General features: G+C 47.3%; 1 protein-coding gene and 1 pseudogene across 2 annotated transcripts in view; both read right to left on the bottom strand.

Moving 5' to 3' along the window:
* ADCY9 (adenylate cyclase 9) overlaps positions 1-18,660 on the bottom strand; it is a 116,208-nt gene extending 97,548 nt beyond the window's left edge. The window contains exons 1-2 of one of the 2 annotated variants that reach the window (XM_059155344.1): positions 18,309-18,660; positions 12,780-14,515 (exon numbers count right to left, since the gene is read on the bottom strand). In XM_059155344.1, coding sequence (XP_059011327.1) covers positions 12,780-14,472 — 1,693 coding nt within the window. In that variant the 5' untranslated portion in view covers positions 14,473-14,515; positions 18,309-18,660. Of the gene's footprint in view, positions 1-12,779; positions 14,516-14,792; positions 15,394-18,308 lie in introns of those variants that run through there. The other variant, XM_059155343.1, reaches the window with a different exon arrangement.
* LOC131820226 (U1 spliceosomal RNA) lies at positions 10,433-10,587 on the bottom strand (annotated as a pseudogene).
* Positions 18,661-25,625: the final 6,965 nt, after the last annotated feature.

Below are 25,625 nucleotides of genomic sequence, written 5' to 3'. Positions count from 1 at the left end.
AACAGTCAGATGGCAGAGAGACAAAGTCGGTATCTGAGAATCATCAACTCTGAAAGTGTTCAGAATCACGGTTTTCTTTCAGGAGCCAGAAAGAACACAGAGTTAATGAAATTATTCCAGCTGAGAAATTCGCTGTGAAATGTGTGTCAGAGACAAAAAAAGAAAAAAATGTTGTCTGTATGGTGGTTGTAAGAGTTTTGACCTTCTGCAGTTACTTACAGACTGAGTCAGTCACTTCAGTCCTGGAAACATGTGACTCCAACAGGCTGTGAATAACACTTTCTCTCAGGGAAGCTACAGTTTCACAAGGTGGGTCTTTGTTGGGGTGAAATTCTCTCTCAGGTCAGATGACACATGTAGCCAATGACAACACTGTCTTTGAGTACAAAGTAGAGTGTTTTTCCTTTCCCACTTTGTTTCACCAGCCATGGACATCACAGCAAATATTATATTACTCTCCCTGAGCTGCTTTGCTGTTCTTAAGACAGGATAAGAAGACCATTCAAAATCTTTTATAAATCCTTTATAATTAAATCCAAGGGTTTCATTTTATCACAGGCGACCTTTAATTTCTTTTCTTTTCTTTTCTTTTTTTTTTTACTATTTTATTTGTTTATTTGACAGAGAGCTAGAGAGAGAGAGCACAAGTAAGCAGAGCGGCAGGGAGAGGGGGAGAGAGAGAAGCAAGCTATCTGCCGAGCAGGGAGCCCGATGTGGGGCTCGATCCCAGGACCCTGGAATCATGACCCGAGCCGAAGGCAGCTGCTTAACCAACTGAGCCACCTGGGTGCCCCTGACCTTTAATTTCTAACTGCAAGGTCTAAGGTAGACATTTTCCAGGGATATTAATTTTTGAATTACCAGAGTCACACTAAATATACAGTAATATATGGGACTCTGGTACACTAAGTAGCCAGTAAGCAGGTCCAGGAACTCACCATCCAGAGCGAGCAAGTCTTTTATTAATGGAATAATCAGTAAGAACATTATTAAATCCAATATTTGCTATGTTCTGCTAGTGGAAAAACTTGCCAAAACAGTGAAATTAATTGTACTGGCAACTAACCTTAGAATCTCCAAAATAATGTGCAAACAGGAATTAAAGCATATTTTTAAAAATGTAATCACTTCACATTTTCTCCAAGCCATTTCAAGAGTGTTCCTCAAACTTTCAAAATCAAGCAGTGTTCCTCTAATGATACTTTGCTTTATATAACAAATGTGATCCAAAAAAACATGAAAATTATACTCCTGTAACTCAATCTTACTCATTTATAAGAATCCTCTGTAGAAAGTGAAGAATGCCACACCTGCCCCCACAACTTAGCAGTTCTGTAAATCTGACTTTCCATATTCTAGATCTGCCTAAATGAGGGCCCACAGTTTAAAGAAACAGATGAAGAAAAAACCACTTCTTCGTATTAAGAATGTATACTGGGGTGCCTGGGTGGTTCAGTGGGTTAAGCCTCTCTGCCTTCAGCTCTGGCCATGATCTCAGGGTCCTGGGATGGAGCCCCACATCGGGCTCTCTGTTCAGCGGGGAGCCTGCTTGCCCCTCTCTCTCTGCCTGCCTCTATGCCTACTTGTGATCTCTCTCCCTGTGTCAAATAAATAAATAAAATCTTAAAAAAAAAAAAAAAAGAATGTATACCATTTTCCAGTCATGTGAGACACTCGGCTGCTCTTACAAGAGAATGGTGGGTCTAGTTCAAACTTTATGCTTTACAAATAAGAGGAAATGGAGAGCCAGAAAGTGTTTCACTAGTTAGTGGAGATAACATCTTAAGATAAAAAGCTCATTCTCCCCAATTTTAGACAGCTCATTCACAAAACAAAAATTAATATAAATAACCATAAGTAGCATTTTCTCAGGGGGAAAAGAACTCATGCATGAAGTCACAGAATACAATGCAATCCACACTTGGAATATTAACACTTAGCAGAGTAAAACTCACTGAACCAATGTGCAGTAGGCGCTTTTACTTAAAATGTCAAAGCCTTAATGGTTTATTGTATTTTAATATCCCATATACAAGAAAATAAATCACATGCATATGGGTTTTCTTCCTCTCTACAAACTAAATGGCAAAAAGCTGAAGTTAATATTTCCCAAACAATTCAAACATGAATATAAATGATTCAAAAGCTGCTTTCAGTAGCACATTTTTCTGTGGAAGGAAAAAAATGAATTTAATAGCATTACATAAAAATCCTGGAAATTATGCACAAAGACTATCCTGGAGCTTTGCCAAAAAAAGGATATGCTGGTTTTTCATGTGCAGAAATGATAATCAAATAAGAATTATAAGGAGCTACAGTATTATTAAAGATAAATACACTTCTTGAAATCTCCATTTTAAAAAGCTTAAAAGTGATTGCCTAAACTAAGCCATTCAAGCCCACATTTCCTGGCCCCAAAATAAACATTTGGGTTTCGGTGACCTGAGTTCCTGCCCTACAGCCCACCCCCCCCACCCCACCACCCGGCGGGCCTTCACTGGCAGCGTCCCCTCGTCCTGAGGCTGCCCACTCTCCCGCACCAATGCCCTAGGTCACATTCTCAGGCATTGTGCCTTGGCTGCTCTCTCTCTGCCTGCTTCCCTAGGTCCTTGCAAGACCCTACCTACAACCTCTTTTTAACAAACCACTCAACCATTTCTTATAAACCAGTCATTGACTTCCAGTCGGCCTCCTAGTTTGTTCTGTGTAAATGACTAGTGTGTGGTTTCTCGCACAACAGAGCATCCACATGCAGAGTGTAAGTAATTAGAATATTCATTCATTCATTCATTCATTCACTAAGACAAATATTATTGAGCATCTACTATTTGCCAAGCTATGTTCCCAGCGCTAGGAATACAGCAGAAAATAAAACATGGTAAAATCCCTGCTCTCAAGACACATTCTAGTGGGATGAAGAAAGACCATAAACAAAAATAAGTAAGTCAGAGGCGCCTGTATGGCTCAGTGGGTTAAAGCCTCTGCTTTCGGCTCAGGTCATGATCCCAGGTCCTGGGATAGAGCCCCGTATCAGGCTCTCTGCTTGGCAGGCAGCCTGCTCCCCTTCCTCTCTCTCTGCCTGCCTCTCTGCCTACTTGTGATCTCTGTCAAATAAATAAATAAATAATCTTTAAAAAAAAAAAAAAGTCTGTCAAATACACATTATGCAAGATGGAAAGGGGAGTGGCAGGGCAGTAATTCCAGGAAGTACTATTCAGAATAAAGTTCCCATGAAGGGAATTCCTGGAGTTGGGCTTTTTGGAAACTTCCACAGCTGGTGCTGGGGGATTGGGCCTGCTGGGCTGGGGGCACTCTTCAGTTTGCAAACAGTCTACATTTTGGTTTAAGATTCTTTTCATTTTACATTTCTTTGTCTCCACTTATCCACATGCACAGGCACCTGTGCCTGGACAGGCATTAGCAGGAGGGTAGAGTACAAAGAAATATTGCATTACTCTGTACTTCTCAATTGTAAGAATGCAAATTAAAGCTTCCAAAGAACCTGAAGTAGCACAAACTGTTTCTTCTGCAGCACCATTTCTTCAAATAAACATGCATATACTATTAATTTTCTTTTCAAAAAAAGAGAGGGAAAAACTTTGGTTCAGTCTTGGAATAAACCTATCAGACAAACAGAAGTAATGAGATTTTAATTAACGATTATTTCTCTACTCCTTAAAAATATCACTAAATGCATAAGAAAGCTATTAAAGACTCTGGGGTTGTATGAAAAATACTTAAGGGCAACCTAAGGGGGCTCCCATGGGCCCGAGATGGTACAATTTGAGCATCAAAAGTTGTGATCTCTGTAATACAGTGACATATATCAAATAAGCTAAAATCTAAAAATATATATAGATTCTTTAAAAAAAGTCATTGCTCACCTTTGGAACATGTTAAGAAACCAACTCAGTCTGGAAAACCTATAATGGTGTTGGGGGGCAGCTGAGCGGCTGAGTCGGTTAAGCATCCGACTCTTGATTTCGGTTCAGGTCATGATCTCAGGGTTATAGGATCAAGGAGCCTGTTTATGATTTTCTCTCTCCACCTCCTTCCGTTCCCCAACCACCACCAAAAAACCCAAAACTCTTAAAAAAAAAAAAAAAAGTCCTATAATGGGAAAGCAGCAAGCAAAAAAATACAAACTTCTAAACATACACATAGACTTCACAACAGCTGGGCTGACAATGTGCATGCAAACACTCTGAGAACTGGAAAGAACCACACAAAGGTATGGTTGTTTTCCTGCTGTTGGTGCTGCTAAGAAAACTGTCCCCACTTTCACTAGCTAATGCATCTAATCTCTATTGAGTGTCGTTGGGTGCCAAGTACTTTTCTATGTACTTAACATCATTTTCTCCTTTAATCCTCACTGCAGTTCTACTAAGTGGGCACTAGTGTTTCCTAATACAGCCCCTTTGGGTCTAAATACTGGCTCTACCATTTAGCAGCTCTATCTAGCTGTGTGGCCACCCTGAGTTACTTCATCTCTCTATGCTTCAGTCCCCGTGCCTATAAAATGGAAATGATAAGTGTCCCTACCTCCCAGCCCTATTTGTAATACAATAAGTAAGTCTAGTGTGTATTTGTTCAGGTGATAATTTGATTAATGTCTACTTCCCCTTCTAGGCTGTATATGCTCCAAGAGAGCAGAGGGCTCTTTCTCCAGAACCTAATCCAGGCCTCACAAATAGCAGGAAATCATTTGATATTTATTGAGTAAATAGAGTAGTTTATAGTAGAAAGCAGTAGAGCTGAATAACAAACTTCAGCCAGGATCTCCAGAGTCACAACGCTGAAGATTTCCCCATAATTCCTCAATTATCAAGGGCCACATCATCTTAAGTACCCCTAAGCTTTGGGGACCACACGCAGCCCAAAAACAATACTGCCTAAACTCCCCAGGGTGTTCAGTTAAGAAGTTGCCAAACTTGGCAGCTACAGTTTAACCAGGGCTATCAGTCTTTTGTATTTTAGACACTTGCCCTTTTTAATTCGAGAAACTGACACAATCACAGTCCCTGGTGTGGTTTGGGTTTCAGTACCAAGTTATACAAGACTGCACCAAACAAAGTGTGGAAAAAAGAAACACCCTTGCGTACAGTACAAAATGTGACTCAACCAGGCGAAAGAGTTGGTTATTATTAATCAAATAAATCAATTGTGGGAGAGTCACTACCCCAACAAGTGCTTTCCTTCAATCCTCTCACTGGATTCTCCCAATAACCCTCAGACAGAGCTACTGTCACTCCTATAAATTGGAGAGTCCCCACATACTTGCCCAAGGCTCCCAGTTGAGAAACTGCACAACCAAGAACTGAATGCAAATGCATCAGAAACCAAAATCCATGCTCATCTACGAAACTATACTGCCAAAGGGTAAGCCCGGCAAAAAAAAGTTAAAAAACCAAAGTGGATAGTTTCATTGTGAACCTTAAACACCACCAGCAAAACTTTGGCAGAGGCATAAAGGATTTGTTTGAGAAAAAAATAAAGGTATGAACTAAAGCCGCTTGGTGCCTCCACAACAAACGCACCACGTCCATTGCACGTCCAGTCAGAGTGGTTTCAGATGTGTGAGAGTGTGTGTGTGGGTAGTACGGACAAACCCTCAGATTTCCTAACTTACAGCTGAAGGAAGCAGTTCCCACAGTACTTCCGCAGACCTCCAGGGGTCCCTGAAACCTCTCGGCAGGGTGTCCATCTGTAGGGTTAAAACTATTCTCAACATAACACTAGGACACTATTTGCCATTTTCAGTGTCGGCATCAGCACTGATGGTGCAAAAGCAGCTGTGGCTGAACCCACTAGTGATCGAGGTGGTGGCACCAGACCGCTCGAATTGTCAGTGTGTTCTTGACTACCACACGCTTACAGAAGGAAAAAAAACAAACAGTTTCACCTAAGGAGTCCTTTAATGATGCAGTAAAAATGAATAATTGCGTTAAACCTCAAGCTTGAGTGACTGTGTTAAAATAGAAGACTACTCCCGTAGGGTTGAGGAAAAACACCCTCGCAGTTGTCTGGGTTGCAAGCTGAACCAGCAGCTTGTCGGATGGAAGATCACCTCTGCTCAACCTACAAACTGTGGCCACTCACACTAGCGTATTTGGCAGACTGTTCCTGAAAAATGAACAGAGTCTGTCACTTCAAGGGAAACAACTGACAGTATTTGTTGTCAGTGATAAAATTCAAACTTTCAAAAAAAATGATAAAACTTCTGCGCCTGGGAAGTCGACATCTTCCCAGTATTTAAAGACTTGGCTTTTGTCAACATTTGGAAGATCTACGTAACTCAGGAAACCAATATTTTCCAAATGACCAATGCATTATGTTACAAAATCACACCTGGGTAAAGATTCATTCAAAAACCTTTTAAAAAATAAATAAATAAAAAATGTCCATTTTTAATATATAATTATATGTATAAAAATATTATTTTTATTAACATGCAGTGGGTACAATGGATTTATTATTATTTTAAAATGAATTCTAAGGAAAGATTCTCCTAAACATCTCAGTTTATTTCAATTTCCAGTATGATAAATATTGATAAGGCACATAAACAAGAACTCTTTAGTTTCTCCAATAATTTTTGGGGGTGTAGAAGGGTCCTGAGACCAAAAAGTTTAAGAACAGAACCACAGGCTGATGGAAAACCTCATTGGTTGGTCACAGCTGTTCCTGATCATCGCAGTCCCAGAATCCCACCCACTCCTGAAACTGTTCCTGTCCCTCACTTCCTTTCTGGTTCTGCTACTGCCACTCCAACCACCAGTCTTTGGGGGGCTTGACCTTCCAGACTATTCTAAGGAAATGAGCCTCTCTCCCAACTTCAGCAGAGCAGGCATTCCAGGCATTTTCTTACAAGTGCAATGCCGCAGATGTGGGGTGGGGGACGGGGGGCGGTGCGGACAAAAAAAACCCGATTAACAAGAGCACATGAGTTTCATGAAGTACAGTTTTGCCAAACCTGACCCAAGGTTGGCCATGTGTCAGTTTGGCTGGTGCAGTCTACCAGGGCATGAGCGAGACTGATGAATGTCACGGCCTCATCCAGCCCTCTTAAGGGAAGACCGCCCCCACCAGCCTGTGATGCGCTCAAGTTATCTCACCACCATCCTGCACTAATGTCTCAGTGTGGACGCTCTAGACCTCATGTGGCAGTGCCCTTGCTGTTTCAAAAACTCTCCCCTCCTCATAAAATTCCCTCCACGGATGCTAGTTCCTGTTGGGGAAATAAAGGTCTCTAGGGGTCTCGTGTGCAAGTACAAATGATGCCAAGAGCTACCAGGAAGAGAGGCCACTCAGCCACTCCCTTGGGGGTCAGCAGCTGCCTATCACCACCCAGCAAGGGGACCTGCATTCAAGTGATTAATGACCACCGTCTTATAAGACTCCCAATAGAAATACTAATACCAAAATCACCAAGGAAAGAGGAAAATTTAGGCACATGCACACACAAGAGAAAATTCAACATTTTCTTTCAAGGTTATTACTCCATGGCAAAGTACACAGGTGACCATTACTGGAACCAGGCTGGCTAGTCCCTGAAATATCTTTACTTATGCTGATTGCTTCTTTTTAATTTTTCCCTTTTTTTGTTAATTCTACCTAAATGATTACCCTCCCTCCTTCTTCATTCCACCTGCCATTCAGCAAACCATATCCTTAACTTTCTTTTTGGAAAGGCAAATTCTGCTCAAAAGCTGGTCCTTGAAATTAACACCTGTGTGCTTTTTGCTGGAAGGCATGTAATTTGGCCTAAAGAAGCCGGAATACATTGTCACCAGGGGCTGCGTGAGCATCCGCTCCACAGCTCTTTCTCGTTTCCAATCTTGGTTGTCAGTCAAATTTTCTGCTTCATCTTGCCTCTGCCACTTGCCATCCAAGGCTATGTTTCAACATGCACGAGACAGCCTGCTCCAGGATGCAGGCAAGCAGAGAATCTCTCCGCCTGACTACAGAGGAAGGAATGAGCTGTCTGCTGTAGGCTAGCACTCCAGTGGCAAGAATATCTGCTCAGGTGGGGACAAGCTATTCACGTTGTCCAGTGAAGCAAGGAGACCAACTGAGCAAGCAAACTGCACCTAAAACTGGTACTTTAGTAGGGCTATTAGCTGCCAGCTGGTAGGGAACGAGGGGGCCCAGATTGCCAGTTTGGGACAGCCACTGGCAAGGCTAACATTCAGAGTGCCCTAGCCCACCTTCTGTTTGAGGAAGGGCCCCAGAAGGGGGCCAGATAGGACCTCTCCTAAGTAGCCACCTACTAGCACTTGGATAAGGTCTTGGTTGCTGTGGTCAGCGGGTGACTATCTGCCCAGTGCACATCAGCAGATCTTTCCCCCCGTTGCTCATGAGCCTGAAAGGTTGGCAATGGCTACCAGACATTCCCTTTATAAAGACATAGTTGTTGCTGTCGATTTGGAATGACTGCGCACCCTGCTGCAGCTTCCTAATATTTCAGAGGAGAAAATAAGACATTTATAGATATCTGCTGACAGTTTCACCTTCTGTCTTTGTGACTCTATCTATAACAGGAGGGAAAAAAGAAAAAAAAAAAAAAAAAAAAAAAAACCAGTTCCAGACAATCCTCCTCACCTTTTTGGCTTGTGGCCCAAGGAAGAGCAGAACAGCTAGTATCCTTTTGGGCCCAGTGGTTTGTCCTAAATGGTGTAAAAAGATGCTTCTTCCCATCACTCATATCACACTATTTCTACCTACCTTTAATAATAATTGCCTCTTACTTTTTGGATCATTTCCTAAGTCCTAGCCTCGTGCTGAAAATTCTTTCGACCTTCTCCCTCAGTGTCTGACCACCCTACCTAAAGTTTCACACCAACACACATAGACGCATACACACACACACACTCTATATCCTCCTTTTTGCTTTGTTTCTCCTTAAAACTTAATGCAGAAGAAATTTTATATTTCACTGACTTTACTGACTGCCCTATTAGAACAGAACACCACCGCTGCTCTCCCTTGCAGAGAGGCAGCCCTGCATCGCCGCTCAGATTGGTGTCTGAGAACTTTATTTCAGTGCACAATGACATGCCACGAGAGCAGGAATTTTTGTCTGTTTTGTTCACTGCTGTATCCCTAGCACCTAGAACTCTGCCCGGCACAAAATAAATTACTTGTTGAATGAATGAATGAACAAGCCAGGGGCTCCTGGACTGTTTCATATTCTTCAACTCAATTCTGCATTCTCCATTCATGCCACAGAAACTTCAAAGGTCTCACTCATTCCTGACTGCAAACTGTCTCCAGTGTCAACTCCAGAAACCTTGAAAGGCCATATCCCATTCAGACAATCGAGCCTCTCACCCCCAAGTTGTCTGCTTAATTCTGGCTCTACTTCTTACCCGATCCATACTGGTTCTCCTGTCTGCTCCACTCCTCCACTGTCACTGTCAACACCCCAGCTAAGGCTGCCATGACCCCTGCCTGGGATTTACGGAAACAACTCTCTAATCTCCCATCTCATTCCCTGCCAACCTACATTCCCCAGAACTGAAAAAGTAAGCCTTCTAAATTTGCAAATTATATCACCTAAGCCTCCTGCCTAAGCCCATCAGCGGCTCCCCATTATGTCCAGAATCAAACACAAACTCCTTTCTGCATGATCCACACCCTTCCTTGCCCTAATGGAGTACTACTTACAGCCCACAGGGACACACAACCCTGAGCCTTGGCTCATGCTACATCCACTGTACCGAATGTTCTTTTATCTACCTGAAGACTCACCACCAGGTCTCAAGATCCACCTCAGTATGTAGCCCCCATACAGGGTTCCTGACTCTTCACACATGCTACCACAGTTAGAACTGTAAGCCTGTTGAGGTCAGGAACTGTCAGCACTCCACGAGTTCATCTACGGCAAGGAGCACATGTTAAGAACATGCTAAAGATTTCCAATGAGTGAGTGAATGTGCAGGAATAATGGAAGTCCAGCCTTCCACAAACCTTTCCAGATAAGTTACAGAGCAGGAGCTACTTTCCATGCTGCCAGGCTAGTTCTGGAGCGCCCAGCCTACTGGTACTCATATCTACAGAGTCCTCTACTGGGTATTTTTAACCCCATTATCAGAAAAGGGGATATAGGGACGCCTGGGTGGCTCAGTTGGTTGGACGACTGCCTTCGGCTCAGGTCATGATCCCGGAGTCCCGGGATCGAGTCCCGCATCGGGCTCCCAGCTCCATGCGGAGTCTGCTTCTCTCTCTGACCTTCTCCTTGCTCATGTTCTCTCTCACTGTCTCTCTCTCAAATAAATAAATAAAATCTTAGAAAAAAAATTTAAAAAAAAAAAAAAAAAGGGGGATATATAGTAAAGGCTATGCCCAACATTGTAGAGAGAAAGTATCTCCACAAACCGCAAGATGGGCTAAAAGAAATTGTGGGTTTTTACTTACTTATTTTTTTAAAACAGGGGAGAATGCAAATGCAGTCCCCCACCACCCCCAATTATGAAGTCGAGTTTCCTGCATTCGGGGAAATCGCAAGGGTCAGCACCTCTGGAGTACAACAGATAAGCCTTACCCTGTGAAAACCACCTTCGTGATCATGGTATTTTGGGTAAGTATGAAAATTTTAAAAACATAACCTTAACCTCGTATATAAAAAGGGTTCTCTACAAACTGTGCTATCTTCTCAATTTAGTGGATTTGGACAATGACAGAACAGAACTGGGCAGTTTCAAACAGAGGCAGGAAGTTGTATAGACATCCTATATTACTGGAGTCCTGTCCACAAAGGTTTTCAAAATGAGCTGAATAAAGCAAAAATCATGGTCTCAGGGAAACAGTTAAAGGAGGGAATACCATATAAAAATACCACCTTTTTAGTTGAGCCTTCCACCTTTCCCTACCTCCCATCTAGTAAAACTTCCCCCTTCAATATACAGCATACACAAATTTAAAGAAAAAGTTAATTTACCAAATGTACACTATTTGAAGTTAAAAAAATCAATAGACCCCCTTCTAGCATATTTTTTCACTGTCTTTGAGACACTTGACTTGAAGTTGAAAAATAAAATTACCCATAAATTAACAAGAATGGGTACTGTGGAAGATTCAAAGACTCGGCGCCTTCCAGACCTATTTAACGATTACATCTGTTTTTATTCTTGATATTCAAGAAACACACTGTTCAGACTACCACTTACAGAACTGCTACCCTTGTCATAATGTCATATAGCACAGCTCTCTGGAATCTGTCCCACAACCCCTGAGGACAGAGCCTGCAACACTCAGATCTTAAAGATACCAAAGTGTCAAGCAGGGATTACATCCGCCCCACACGCCACTGGCATCTGTAGACTCTGACGACTCTGAGAGCAAGAGTCACCCTCCTACAGGGAAAGACAATCACCACAGCAGAACCTCTCAAGTGAACTGCAAGGTGTAGTTTCTGACCTCCTCAAAGTATCTTTTAGAGCTCTCTAGACAGAGGGAAGTATCAGTAGTGTTCTACTTACACCTGTAAATTCTTCAACTCATAGCAAAATTAATAAAGAAAAGTCAGGAGAAGGAAAAAGTGCTATGACCAAGTAGAAAGTAAATGACATGGGGAACTCTAATCACAAGCAGAGAAACAAAATACCAGTTGAGTATATAGGATGATGTCAAGCCTGACAATCTATTCAGACCCCCACACTCAACCACTTACTGTCTCTGACTGAGACTATTACTGCTCTCATCTCTGACTTAAGCTGTTCCTTCCCACGACAAACTCTTTCCTGGAGCTTTTCACTGTGTCATCATGCAACGCATGAGCACCACAAAACACAACAAGCTTTACAAATTTTGACTTTTAAGAATCAATATTATTTTCTCTACATACTTCCAAAATGTTCCCTCCCCAAGCAAGATTTTAGTAAAACACAAGGACTGTTTTTAAAAAGGGGAGTGGGATGGGGGTTAGGAATTTAGAATCCTTACTTTTGGTCCCCCTTACTTCTACATCACTTCCCAGGCCTCGGAAATTTTTGCCCTTTGTGAAAATTAAAAAAAAAAAAAAAAAAAAAAGAACCCCAGTGAAAATATCAAGAACAGCAGTAAGAACTTAAGTCCGAGACAAGAGACCAGATACAAATCCAAGGGGTTGGGGATAGGGGGTCTAAACTCTGATCCGGGTAGATTTGTAAAATGCTGCAGTCTATATGGTAAGAGAAATATCACAATAAAAATGAAAGTTGAAAGCTAAAGAGACCTAGAAGGCAGTATGTACTGAGGGTATATAATTCCATTTAATTCTCAAGAGTCCTGCAGGGCTAAAGCAACTTCCTTATTCCAGCAAAGTGAGGCCTCAAGACGAGAAAGGTTTTATTCTTCACAGTTCTGGAAAAAGGCATGGAGAAAAGTTTTGATGGGATTTAGGGGCAACCAAATGAAACAGAAAGACAATCTGTTAAAGTACTTCAAAGTTCTGCCTGCTGACAGGCTCTGATGCCCCCTCAACCCCACTACATTCATCGGACCTGCCCCCAGAATTTCAGAAACAGTAACAGCTGACTGGCAGGATATGCATTTCCAAAGTTCTCCTTCCTCCTAAAGATCTCATCTAGGTCAGCACTGTCACAGTGGGAACAGATCTGTGATATCTGACTCACCAGAGGCAAAGTCTCATCAGCCCTGAGATGCCCCCATGTTGAGGTATCCTGAGACAACTGATCTGCCTCCAGATACTGACACTAGAAAAAGATTGTTTGGTTTTTATTTTCCTCAACACAAACAGGACCGGGGAGGGAGATGGCGAGGCAAAAAAACGCACATACCTTTCAACTGGTCAGCAACCACGCTCTGGCCAAGGCGTTCAGTAACTTTCCCATCTTCCATTTCGTACCGATCATCTAGGTATTTTGCTGTGGCCTCGGAAATGTGAACCTTGCCCGCCACTCCCAGCTGCTCCATGAGATTGGCCAAGTTCACATCGTTGGACCACACATCGAATTTGAACCTCCTCATGCCCAAGATGCCACAGAGGACGGTCCCCGTGTGAACCCCGACACGCATGTTCACCATCTCTTTCTTCTCCTGGCAGAACTGCTCGATCGCTCTGATCATACCCAAGCCCATCTCAATGCAGCAGTAGGCATGGTCGGCCCGGGGCTCTGGACACCCCGCCACGCAATAATAGCAGTCTCCCAGGGTACTGATTTTCTCACACTTGGTCTCTTCACACAACCGGTCGAAGCGACCGAACAGATCATTGAGGAGACCCACCAGGGCATGTGCAGACTTATTGGCACTCATCTTGGTGAAGCCCACGATATCTGCAAATAGAATACTGACTTCTTCGATCTGCTGCATTTTGAAAGGGCGAAATGCTATGGGGGCTTTCTGTATGGAAGACTTTTTCTTCCTGTTCTTGGGGCTGGAGGTGGCGTGCCTTTTGACAGAATTCTCACTCTCCTCATCCCCCTGTTTCATCAGGTCATCAGCTATGATCCTGGGCATCACAGAATGAATCATCCTCTCTTTCAGGGCTTTTTCCACTTCCAGATCCTTTCCATGCATAATTGACTGTCCCACCTTGAGAAAGGTGCTCCTGGATCTCACCTGGGACATGATAAATAGGTGGACCCCGATGGCGTGAATGCAGATATGGAGCAGGGCTCGGCTCAGCAGCTCCCAGTGCGGCGCCCATGCTCCAGGTGGGGGGAAGCAGTCTTTGTCTCGAAAATGATAGCCAAAGGTCTCAAAGAGAACAGAATAGACCACTCCCAAAAACAAGCTCAAGTACAAAGGTAAGTGCATGACGGTGTAGAGCAAAAAGAGCACTTCGATGCACATGGAAAAGCTCCCCACTTGAGATAAGCAAGTGTCTGTGGGCTTGGCTGCGAGGGTACGATTGGAGCTGTCAACACGTCCTGAGAGAGGCGTCAAAACCTGAAACTGGGCGGCCAGGGTCAGGGCGAACACCAGGAGGGTGAGAACCAGAGAGGTCCACACGTAATGCCGGGCATACAGCTTGGTGAAGGTAAACAGAAAAAAGCCCACACACACGACGAGGAAGCACAGAGCTGGGGCTACCATGACCATCAGTTTGGACCGCATGTGGACGCCAAAATAGATGCTCCACAGCAGGCAGGCGAAGCCAATGTAGAAGAGCGCATACCGGAAGCGGCGCTGGGTCTGCGGGAAGCAGCGCTCCATGCAAGCCTCCTCCAGGTTCACCGAGTCAAACTTGGGGTCCCACCACCGGCTGGAGGCCCTCTCGAACAGCTGGGGCAGCTTCTTCTGCCTGCGCAGGCGGCCTCCAGCGCCCACTCTCCGGGGGACGCCCCCTGAGTCCCCAGAGCTGCTACAGCTGGAGGAGATGCTGTACTTGCAGTGCTTGGGGTGGCTGTTGGAGGACAGCTGCTTGGGGTTGATTTTGACCCTCACGCTGTTGCTGTCTCCGCTGGAGTCACAACTCACCTCGGTGCTGTGGTGCGGTAGCAGCTGCTGGTGGGGCGGGGAAGCCATGTTGCCGAGCGCTCCGAACCTTCCGGGCCGGGGGCTCTGGTACCTGTCGGCGAAGACGACCTGAGTTACACGGGCACCGATTCCCACACAGGCGCACGCTCCTGAAGGCCACTAGCTCCACGGGTGCGCTCGGCGGCGGCCGGGGCGGTCCACTTGCGGAGGCACCACACGCTCCCGAAAGCTGCGGCTAACGTCTAAGCCGGGCTTCCGCCGTCCCGCCCCGGGGCCGCCCGCAGCAGTCGGGACGGACCCGGCAATCCCGCGCCGGCGAGGCGGCGGCGCCCCCACGGCCCCCCGCGCCGCCCACCCCGCGCACTCGCCTGCTCCGGCCGCCGCGGCTGCGGAGGCAAGTCCAGCCGAGCCCTCTCACGCCGCCAGCCACTCTCGCCCGCGCGGCTCTCCCGCCGGCGGCGGCGGGCCCCTCATGCCGCGCGGAGCGGCGCCTCCCCTGCGTCAAAGGCCGGCGGCCCCGCGGGAGGCTGCGGGCGGGCTGTGAGGGGCTGCAGCGAGGCCCCGGCGCCGGCGCGAGTCTGAGGAGCCCGCGACGCCGCGGTCGCCCCCGTCGGCGCGGCGCGTCTAGCGGGGCCTGCTCCCGGCCTCCGGGGCCGGCCCAGCGGGGCGGGGATGCCCAGCGCCCCGGGAGACGCCGGGCGCCGAGCGCAGGGCGCGGCGGGCGCGGGCCCCTCAGCCGGCCGCCCTGCGCTGCGCTGCCGCAGAGCCAGCTCCCGCGACGCCGACCCGGGACGCCCGCCCGCCCACGCCCGGGGCGGCCTCCCGAGCTAGCGACGCCGCCGCGGCCGCGGCCGCCGCCGTGCCTCCCGCTGCCGCTGCCTCATGTCGGAAGAGCCGCCGCCGCCGCCGCCGCGGCCGCCACCATCTCCGGCCCCCTCCCCCTCCCGCTGTCACTGACAGACTCGCGCCCGCGCCGCCCCTCGCCCCGCCGCAGCGCGCACGCGCGGCCCGCGCACGCCGCCGCCTGGCCCCGGGCACGCGCACGGTGCGCGCGCCGGGCCGGCGCGGCTGCAGGGCGGGGGCGGGGCGGGCACGCTGCGGCTCCGCCCTCAGTCCTCCGCCTGCTGCCCCGGGGCGGTGCAGTGCTGGGCGGCCCGCCGCAGGCACTGCAGGACTGCGGGACCTGTGGGGCTGAGGGGACTGCGGAGGCGACGGGGTTCTGCGAGACCCGTTTTCCTCCGGGCTCGGGTCCCCAGACCCGTTCGAGGAAAACGAGTGGCTCCTGCTAGTTAAGGAGCAGCCGGGGTGCGACGTTTAGGAAACGAAAACGTTCTCCTCTCCGTCAGCACACCTTTTCTTAATACATGCAAGTTTGCAACTATGGTGCATGTGCCCAAAGAGAGGCACCCCTTCCTCTCTAAGCAATGAGTACGTGCCCCGGGGGCACAAGCCCTTCCCTGAGCGTGGTCTTCCCAGTCACCGCAGTCCAAGCCGCAGCCTCTGGTGCCTGGGCCCCCCCCACAGGCTCTTCCAGCCGCAGAGACTTGCCTTTCCCGTGCCTGGATCATCGGCCACAACTGCCTTCACCTTTCCACAAATGAACCTTTCACAGGAGTCTGCTCTCCATAGAGTAGTCCCACGGGAGCCTCCCTGAGCGTTGTCTGCAACCTGTCAATACAGTCCCAGACTTCCTTGTGCACCAATCCCGGCCCTTTCCTGCATACTTAGTACCTCCTGCCAGTCATAAGGGTCTCCTCCTTCCTCCCTTCACTTTCCAGGCCCAGCCACGGGGCCCATGCCAGGTTTCACAGGTGATTTAGAAAATAAAATAAAATGTGGACTCTCCCCATAATGGAATACTATTTGGCCATAAAAAGGAATGAAGTACTGATCCACGAAGGAACCAGAAAGATGAAACCTGAAAACATGATACTAAGTGAAAAGGAGCCAGTCAGGAAAGACCACATACTATATGATTTCATTTCGATGAACTGTCCAGAATAGGCAAACCCATAGACAGAAAGCAGACAGGTGATTGTCTGGGCCTGGGGGCTCTGCTTTGGGGAGTGATGGAACTAGATGGAGGTGGTGGGTACACAACACTGGGAATGTACTAAATGCCATTGAATTGTACCCTTTAAAATGGTTTAAAGTGGTAAGTTGTATGTTATGTGTATTTTACCGTGATAAAGATAAAAGAAAAACAAAACAAGAATAACACAACAGCAGGACTGGTATTCCTGCCAAAAGAACATAACCTTGATCTAATCACCAGAAAACATCGGGCAAACCCAAATTGAGAAATATTTCTTCCAAGTAATTGGCCAGTACTCGTCAAAAGTGTCAAGGTCACGAAAGACAGAAAGTGAAGAACTGTCACAGATTGGACTACACGTAACATGGGATCCTGTTGTACAAACTGGGACAGGAAGAGCATTTGGGGGAATTCGAAGAGGTCTGCAGTTTAGTGAATAGTAGCCTTGAATAGTAGCCTCTCGTCGGTGTAAATTTCCTGGATTTGTCAATGGACTATGATAACATACAACGTTGACATTCAGGGAAGCCTGCTGCACAGTGAAGGGGAATGCTCTGGTATTTTTGCAACTTTAAGTCTAAAACTGTTTCCAAACAAAAAGTTAGAAAAAGTTGTAAATAAAACCTTTACAGATCATCAGCTATGTGCTGAACAACTCTGATGTATTCTGTTTTTTACAGATGAAGAAACCAACATGTACACTGCACAAGCCAGTAAGAAAGATAATAATAGTAAACTTACGCTGACTGAACCTTTGTCGTAAGTGCCCGAAACCACTGGATGCTTTCACTTGTGACCTATTCGGTCCTTACCACAACCCTCTGAGGTACATGTGATTGCCCCTATTTTAGAGATGTGAAACTGGGGACTGATGCGTGATGTGCCCAAATCCACACAAAGTCTAGGGACAGAGCTCAGATTCAAAACCAGGTCTGACCCCAGAGGCCGCGGTGCTCTGAAGCCTCGGCACCACCCACTCTAACCCTCACATATCCCAGTGTCTCACATGCTAACCCACCAACCTGAGCCAGAAGCCCTTAGAGAAGCTGCTGACAATTTACATTCCCCCATTTAATGCAACCCTGAACTCCCCACTTGCTGGTTTCCTCCAATAATTGGAAAGATCTATCTGTGCTTTTCCTTTCCTCCCATAATCTTTCAGTCCACCCACCACTTGTGGTGACTTTGGCATTTGTAAATTAATTAGTTATGTCAGATTTTTAGAGCATGATTTTAGATCATGCCGACCTCCCTCCTTTCCCATATGTCTCCTGGAAGCAGATGGACAGCATTCCCTGTTGATGAAGGCTGTAACCCACCAGGCCCTCCTTAATCTCTAGGTTAGGGTGGAAGTCATTCCATAAACCCTTGGGATCAGGGATAATGTGCCCAGCACTGAGCATTGGGTCCTGGGTGTCCAGTGACACACTCTCTGTGACTTCAAGAGGCTACTAGCTGGAAAAGATACTGGGGAAGGCAATGAGTTAAGAAAATGGAATCACCATACGTGAGGAAGAATGCCACAAAAAGGTTAACTCCTTTCTCCTAATGCCAAGACCTGGAAGGGAGTCGCTGGCAAGCCCTGGGTCCCTTCTCCTTAACCCTCCAAAATCATGGAGTTGCCTGTTACTCAGGATATATGGGACCGGTGCAACTGCTTTCTCCATCCATCCAACCAGATGGCTGCCAGATCTGTAAGGTTTTCTCTCCATCTGTGATGTGTGCAGAACTTCCACCCAACACAGCGTGAATCAGATAGGGTCTGCACAAACTTCACCAAAGTTTTCAGCAAGTGTTACCAGCCTCATCACATCACCCTTTCCCTCCCCGACATACTAGTTCACCTGACCTGTGAGGGCTTCGGCTCCAAGCTATCACAAGTCACACATGGTCATGACATGACCAGCTTCGAGACAAACAGCACATGGAGGGAGCTCTGACCATTCTCGTCAAGCAGGTGGCGGAGGTCTCAGCAGTGCCTACGTTATTTCTGGCAGTCGGGTAGGCAATCATTGTGGAGAACCACCCATGGTAAGGCAGCGGTGGGGAGGGGGGTGTTTCCTGCTCTCATCCAATCAGGCTGCAGTGAGCAAGCTTTGAGTCCTTCTTCTCTTGCCTGGTAAGGGTGAGTCTGTAGGAATAGACCCACATCCTTTTCCTCTCCATCCAGGAGCTGGTCACTGGTCTTAGGCAGCTGTCTCCACACTCACAGAGAATCCTGTACTGAGGCAAAGTAAAAGAGGCTGATTAGGGAAGATCATCAAAATCCCTGGCAGGCTTTGCTACAACCCAGGAGTCTTTGATCTAGCCATTTATATAAATTCCAAATCCTGTCATGCCTGGTGCACAGCTCGATAATGCCTATTGAATGAATGCATTTGGGAATTATAAGAGGCAAGATGTGTATGAAATACTTAAGCTCTTGGTTGCTTTTAATAAGCAGAATAAGTAATATTCGATGTAATGCTTATGAGTGTATAGCTCTTTCCACCTACATACATAGTAGAGATTCTGGCTTGGCCTTAAAGCTAAAATATGTGATGGACATATTTATGACCCCAAGGCAGGGGCCAGGGAGGACAAGTGCAGGGGCAATCATATTTTGAAGGAGGAACTGGTTGGTTAACCCAGCAAGTTTGACTGAGACAGAGGGTGGGGATTCTGAGGAAAGCATGGTGACTGTCCCTCAGATTTGCAACCTGGCCCAGCTCCTGCTGGACTGTTCCTCCCATCCCATTCCATAATAGGGAATCCATAATAGGGTCTTAGCAGATGTAATTACTGAAGATGAGGTCATTCTGGATTCAGACGAGCCTTAAATCCAGTGTCTGATGTCCTTCATGACAACAGGGGACACGGAGACATGCAGGGAGAAGAAAGCCATGGGGAAGATGGAGTCAGGGATTGGAGAGATGTGCCCACAAGCCAGGGAATGCCAAGTGTTACCCAGAGGCACAGAAGCTGGAAGAGGCAGGGAGGACCCACCCCCAGTGCCTTCAGAGGGAGTCGGGCCTTGCTGACACCATAATTTCTGACTTCTGGCCTCCGGAACTGTAAGCAAATACATTTCTATTGTCTGAAACCACCACGTTTGTGGTCATTGTTGTAGCAGCCCCAGGAAACTCCCACGAACTGTTTCATCACAAACCACAAGCAAGGGTACAATTAGCACTCCAGGTAACCCCTCTAACGGTGCAGACACGAAAGACGAAGGGCAGGGGGGCTCTCTCTCTGCTTCCCAGCAGGCTAGAGCAAACCTTCAGCATCTTGAGAGCTGCAGGAGACCCCAAGGGCACGTAGCGGGGTGGAGGTCAGCCCTGACCAGTGCAGGTGAGAAGAAATCGGGTCACCTCTAGAGACGCCTGCAGAAACTTGGCTTACACAACACTGTGCCCATTTTACATTTCTTTTCTTTTCTTTTTTAAAGATTTTATTTATTTATTTGACAGACAGAGATCACAAGTAGGCAGAGAGGCAGGCAGACAGAGAGAGAGAGAGAGAGAGAGGGAAGCAGGCTCCCTGCAGAGCAGAAAGCCCGATGTGGGGCTCGATCCCAGGACCCTGAGATCATGACCCGAGCCGAAGGCAGCAGCCCAACCCACTGAGCCACCCAGGCGCCCCCACTGTGCCCATTTTACAGACCAGGAGTGTGAGCCGAGAGATCACATTGCTCACAGCTGTGACGTCCAGTGGATTCCAGTGTTGTGATGAGAGCTCAGGTGCCTTCTGACTCTCAATCCTAAGTATGAAACCTGGTTTCTCTCTGGAAGTTTCCCTGTAGTTCTGAAACTTCACCATGCTGGATGGTAGCATGGATCTATGTTTATCCCTTGTGCCAGGCATCGGCTGGCCCCTTGCAATCAGAGGACTCATGTTTGTCATTTCTGGGAAATTTTAGGAAGTTGTGTCTTTGATGATTTCTCTCTTCTGTTTTCCCTGTTCTCTTTCTGCAATGCTTAATGTTGGAATGCTGGGCCTCCTGTCTATTCCTCTTATTTTCTTATCTTTTCCATCTCTGTGACTTTCCTTTTTTTCTCCCTTTGACTTTTTTTGTCAATGTTCTGGGAGATTTCCTTAGCTTTACCTTTTAATGTTTTATTGAGAATTTTTCTTTCTACCCTTTTTTCCTTTTCTCTTCAAAAACTTTTCACAGTAATAATTCTACTGTTATGTTTTGATACCCAAGGGCTCTTCTGTCTTCTGAATTTTTTTTAAGATTTTTTTTTTATTTGAGAGAAAGAGTGAGAACAGGAAGGTAGGGGGTAGGGGGCATAGGGGAAGGGAGGAGCAGACTCTCTGCTGAGCAGGGAAGCCCGACAGGAGGCTTGATTCCATGACCTCAGGATCATGACTTGAGCCAAAGGCAGATGCTTAACCAACTGGGCCAGCCAACCTCAGCCTTCTGAGGTTTTTTTTTTTTTTTTTTCCCAAGATTTTACTTATTTATATGAGAGAGACAGAGAAGACCAGAGCACAAGTTGGGGAAGGGGCAGAGGGAGAGGAAGGAGCAGACTCCCCACTAAGCTGAGCAGAGAGCCCGATGCGGGGTTTGATCCCAGGACCCTGGGATTATGACCTGAGCTGAAAGCAGACGTTTAACTGACTGAGCCACCAAGATGTCCTGACTTCCAAATTTTTAAAATTTCATCTTATTCTCATTTCACCAGTGGAATAACTTCTCATTTCTCTGAAGATACTGAAGATAGATTATTTTATTTATTTATTTATTTTTGCATAGTCTCCACCTTTTCTTATCATTTAGGCCTTTTCCAAGTCAGAAGGTTTTCTTGCATGTCTGGTCAGCTTTGGCTGCCCATTCACAGTTCAGACGAGTCACTAAAAAGCTGATTAGAAACTCAGTGCAGGGGCGCCTGGGTGGCTCAGTGGGTTAAGCCGCTGCCTTCGGCTCGGGTCATGATCTCAGGGTCCTGGGATCGAGTCCCGCATCGGGCTCTCTGCTCAGCAGGGAGCCTGCTTCCTCCTCTCTCTCCCTGCCTGCCTCTCTGCCTGCTTGTGATCTCGCTCCGTCAAATAAATAAAATGAAATCTTTAAAAAAAAAAAAAAAAAGAAAAAAAGAAACTCAGTGCAGGTGGTGGGACGTGCCAACCATGGGCTTCCCCTCACACAATGCTTCTCAGCCCGGCCACATGCCACAACCACTTGGGACGCTGTGGACACTAATGATGTGACCCCATCCTCAGAAATTCTGATATGGGGGCACCTGGGTGGTTCAGTCAGTTAAGCCTCTGACTCCTAATTTCGGCTCAGGTCATGATCTGTGTCCTGGGATCGGACCTTGCATCCATCAGGCTCCCCATTCAGCAGGTAGTCTGCTCAAGGCGTCTCTCTCTCTGCTCCTCCCCTGCTTGTGCTATTTTCTTCTCTCTCTCAAATAAATAAATCTTAAAAAAAAATAAAAATAAAAAAATAAAAAGAAAGTAATCCTGATGTGACCATTTGGGGACAGGAAAGGGTACAGGAGGGCATTTCAAATTTCCCCCGGTGATTCTTATGATCATTTACTGCTTTAGAAGGTTCTGGTCAGGTCATTTTATAGGAGACACCCCCCCCCATGTTGGTACTTCCAAGGGTTTCCCCTTGGATTCGTCAGGTTTTCCAAAGAAGGCTCTTCCAGGCTGGCCACCACTCATCTGAGAAGCAAAAATGGCTGGAACGCTGAGCATTCAGTATCTAAACCTTTGCTTAGCAAGACAGCATCTGGGACAGTTCTGATCCTGGTGGACTGTTGCTGGCTTTTACCCAGGAGCCCTCCTAGGACAGTCCCTTGCACAATGAACCCACAAACTATTAGCCACATCTATCGGCAGAACCCCACAGACTTGTCAGGATGACGGGGATATATTCCGGCCCACGATCATATCAAATTACCATTAACACTACTCAGGAAGAAAGTTTGTGAGCCCGACAAGAATTACCACATTGCCAATAAATACATTTTTTTCTCCAACATAGAAACATTCCAGAAGGAAGTATCCAGTAGCATCTACAATACTCAGTATCTGAGAAGCTCCATGGAGTCCAGGCTGTACCCGATCAGCAGAGCTTGTCCAGGTCTCTCTGCCGTTCCCATTTATGCTTCATGTTTCAGTGCTTCACGTCGAGGTCCTCACACAAGTCATGGTAAAAACCCGCTGTGCCATAGTGTGCTGGGACTGTTAATAAGAGACAAGCTTTTCCCATGGGCAGTGAGCGGCAAAGCCTGTAGAAGACACCACAGTAGGGACGCCTGGGTGGTGGCTCCGTCGTTTAAGTATCCGACTCTTGATTTCAGCTCAGGTCATGACCTGAGATCACAGGCAGACCTCGGACAAGCATGCGGTGCAGCCCATCACCCAAGAACTGGGGGATGGGGTCAGTGTGATGGATCCTAGGGCAGTGGGTGAGCACAGCCCAAGGCCAGGCAGGGCGGAATCGGCACTTCTGAGATTCAGGGAGATTGGGGAAAGAAAGTCCTAAAGAGCCAGGACAACGTTGCCAGGACAGCCTAAAACTGCATTCCTGGGCTGCTTCAGTCCCCCGGGAAGATGGAGGTTGTAATCGTCTCTGCTGCAGCCAGGCCACAGTGCCCTGCGAGGGCGGGGCGGTGTAGGGGGCTAACTTCATCTGACAACTCAGCCCAGAACGGGGCTTCCTCCTGGTTTTCCTTATCAGTTGAGGAAGTGGTCACAGTACCATCTGCAGGAGAGGTGGCCCCACCGGTGCCCAGCCAGGGACAGTGGCCATGCAGGAGTGCCCGGCTGCTGAGACAGGGACACGCAGGGAGCTGGCAGGTCTCCTTCTTCACTGGCTCAAGGTGCAAGTCCGAGATGTGACCCGCGGCACGCAATTCCGGACTTGCGTTATGGTCAGCACACCCACTGTCTGCCCCCGGCAAGCAGGGAAGGGTGACCAGACATGGACGAGGAGAGAAAACACCCTGAAGACCTGTAAGTCCCAGGAGGGTTCCGGGGGGACTGGAGTGTCCAGGGGATTCTGGAGAACTGGGCTGTGCTGGGGCGGTTTGAGCAGGCCAGCTGGGCTGCAGGGCACAGGGGACAAGAGCCAAGTAAGCAGCATGGGCAGGGCGGGGCCCCATGGAGAAGCCTTTGGAAGAGCCTTGAGGCAGAGTGTGGGTGCGTGGGCTGGCCTTGCCAGAGGGGCGTGCACAGAGCCCATCAGCAGACGCCCCCCCACCCCCACCCCCCGCTCGCCGCAGGCGTATCTGCTTACGAAGGTGGAACCAGGACTGTTGCAGAAAGTGCTGGAACTAAGAAGAAACCTACCTCCCATCCGGGACCAATGACATCACACACAAATGCAGACACATCCCTGCCTCACGGCACCACAGCTTGCAGTCACGAGGCAGAAACACCTGAGGAGGTGGGGAAGGGGGAAGGGGGGGCCGCTGAAGCTCTGGCTGAGAATCTGGGTGCGGCCGCCCAACGCAGGGACTCGGAATGTGCCAGGCTGCAAAGTGAATTCCTGGGGCATTTTTTGAGGCTCAGGTGATTCTGAAGGTAGAGGCTGTCACAGAAAAACAGCAGACGCTGGCCAGTGCCAAACGCATGTCATGCCCAGTTCTAAAAGTGGACGTGGGTTCGGAAGGCTGGAGCACGCAGGGCGGCTGAGGAGACTTCACTGGGCAGTTCACGTGAGGAAAAGGCCTGGGGACAAGGGTCAGTCATTCAAGTCTTGAGGCTCCTCTTCTTTACCAACAGGCTCCCAGCTGGGAATAGAGTTCTGTCTGCTCCTTCTAATGACTGGTCCCTGGGCTCCTAGCTGGCTCAGCCAGGAGCGCACGCAATGCTTGATCTCCGGGTTGTGAGTTCAAGCCCCACGCTGCGTGTAGAGATTACTTAAAATTTTTTTTTTTAAACTTTTAAAAATCTCTCATAGCTAGTTACTATAATAATTATATATTTGCGGGCGCCTGGGTGGCTCAGTTGGTTGGACGACTGCCTTCGGCTCGGGTCATGATCCTGGAGTCCCGGGATCGAGTCCCACATCAGGCTCCCAGCTCCATGGGGAGTCTGCTTCTCCCTCTGACCTTCTCCTCGCTCATGTTCTCTCTCACTGTCTCTCTCTCAAATAAATAAATAAAATCTTAAAAAAAAAATAATAATTATATATTTGCACCCATTCTTCCACTTGTGTAACTTCCAAGAAACGACAAGCACAGAGCAGAAGTCATTACACTGGAAGCTTTAGGACATCAGGGTCAACAACGTTCCCAGCAACGGGGAGGCCTGAGTGTACCACCATCTCTGCCTGCCCCAGGACACCTAAAAAGGAAAAAAAAAATGTATTCTGACAAAATACATATGACATACACTTTACCCCTTTAACCATTTTTTTAAAAAATTTTATTGTTATTTATTTATTTGACACACAGAGAAAGATCACAAGCAGGCAGAGAGAGAGAGAGGGGGAAGCAGGCTCCATGCCAAGCAGAGAGCCTGACACAGGACTCGATCCCAGGACCCTGAGATCATGACCCGAGCCGAAGGCAGAGGCCCAACCCAGTAAGCCACCCAGGCGTTCACCCCTTTAACCATTTTTAAGCATAGAGTTCAGTGGCAGTGAGTAGAAGTATACATTACCTGTTACATCCAGAACATTACAACAAACTGAACCTCTGTCCCCATTAAACACTCACTGCTCACTTCCTCTTGCCCCCAGGCCCCGTGACCTCTATTCTACTCTCTGTCTCTACGAATATGACTATTCTAGTGTCTTGGAGGAGACGAATCACACAATATTTGTCCTTCTGTGTCTGGCTCATTTCACTCATCTTCATGTTTTCAAGGTCCATTGATGTTGTAGCAGGTGTCGGAATTTCATTCCTTTTTCAGGATGAAGAAGATTCCACTCTATGTCCATACCACATTCATTCATTCATTGATGGACAACTGGATTGTTTCCACCTTTTTGCTTTTGTGACTAACGCTGCTATGAACATCAGAGGACAAGAGTCTGTTTCGAATCTCTGCTTTTCCTTGACTTAGTTGTAGTGATTTTTTCCCTAGAAATTTGTTCCTTTTTTTCTGCACATGAAAACTATTGGTAGGTTTCTCATAATCTTTTATTACTCTTGTCATCTCTGCAGCATTTATGGTTATGTCCCCTTCTAAAATCTTCATATTACTTGTGTCTTCTTTGTTCTAG

The sequence above is a fragment of the Mustela lutreola genome, chromosome 17 (assembly GCF_030435805.1).
Source record: "Mustela lutreola isolate mMusLut2 chromosome 17, mMusLut2.pri, whole genome shotgun sequence".
Taxonomy (NCBI): Eukaryota; Metazoa; Chordata; class Mammalia; order Carnivora; family Mustelidae; genus Mustela; species Mustela lutreola.
This window is presented reverse-complemented; position numbering and strand designations above follow the sequence as displayed.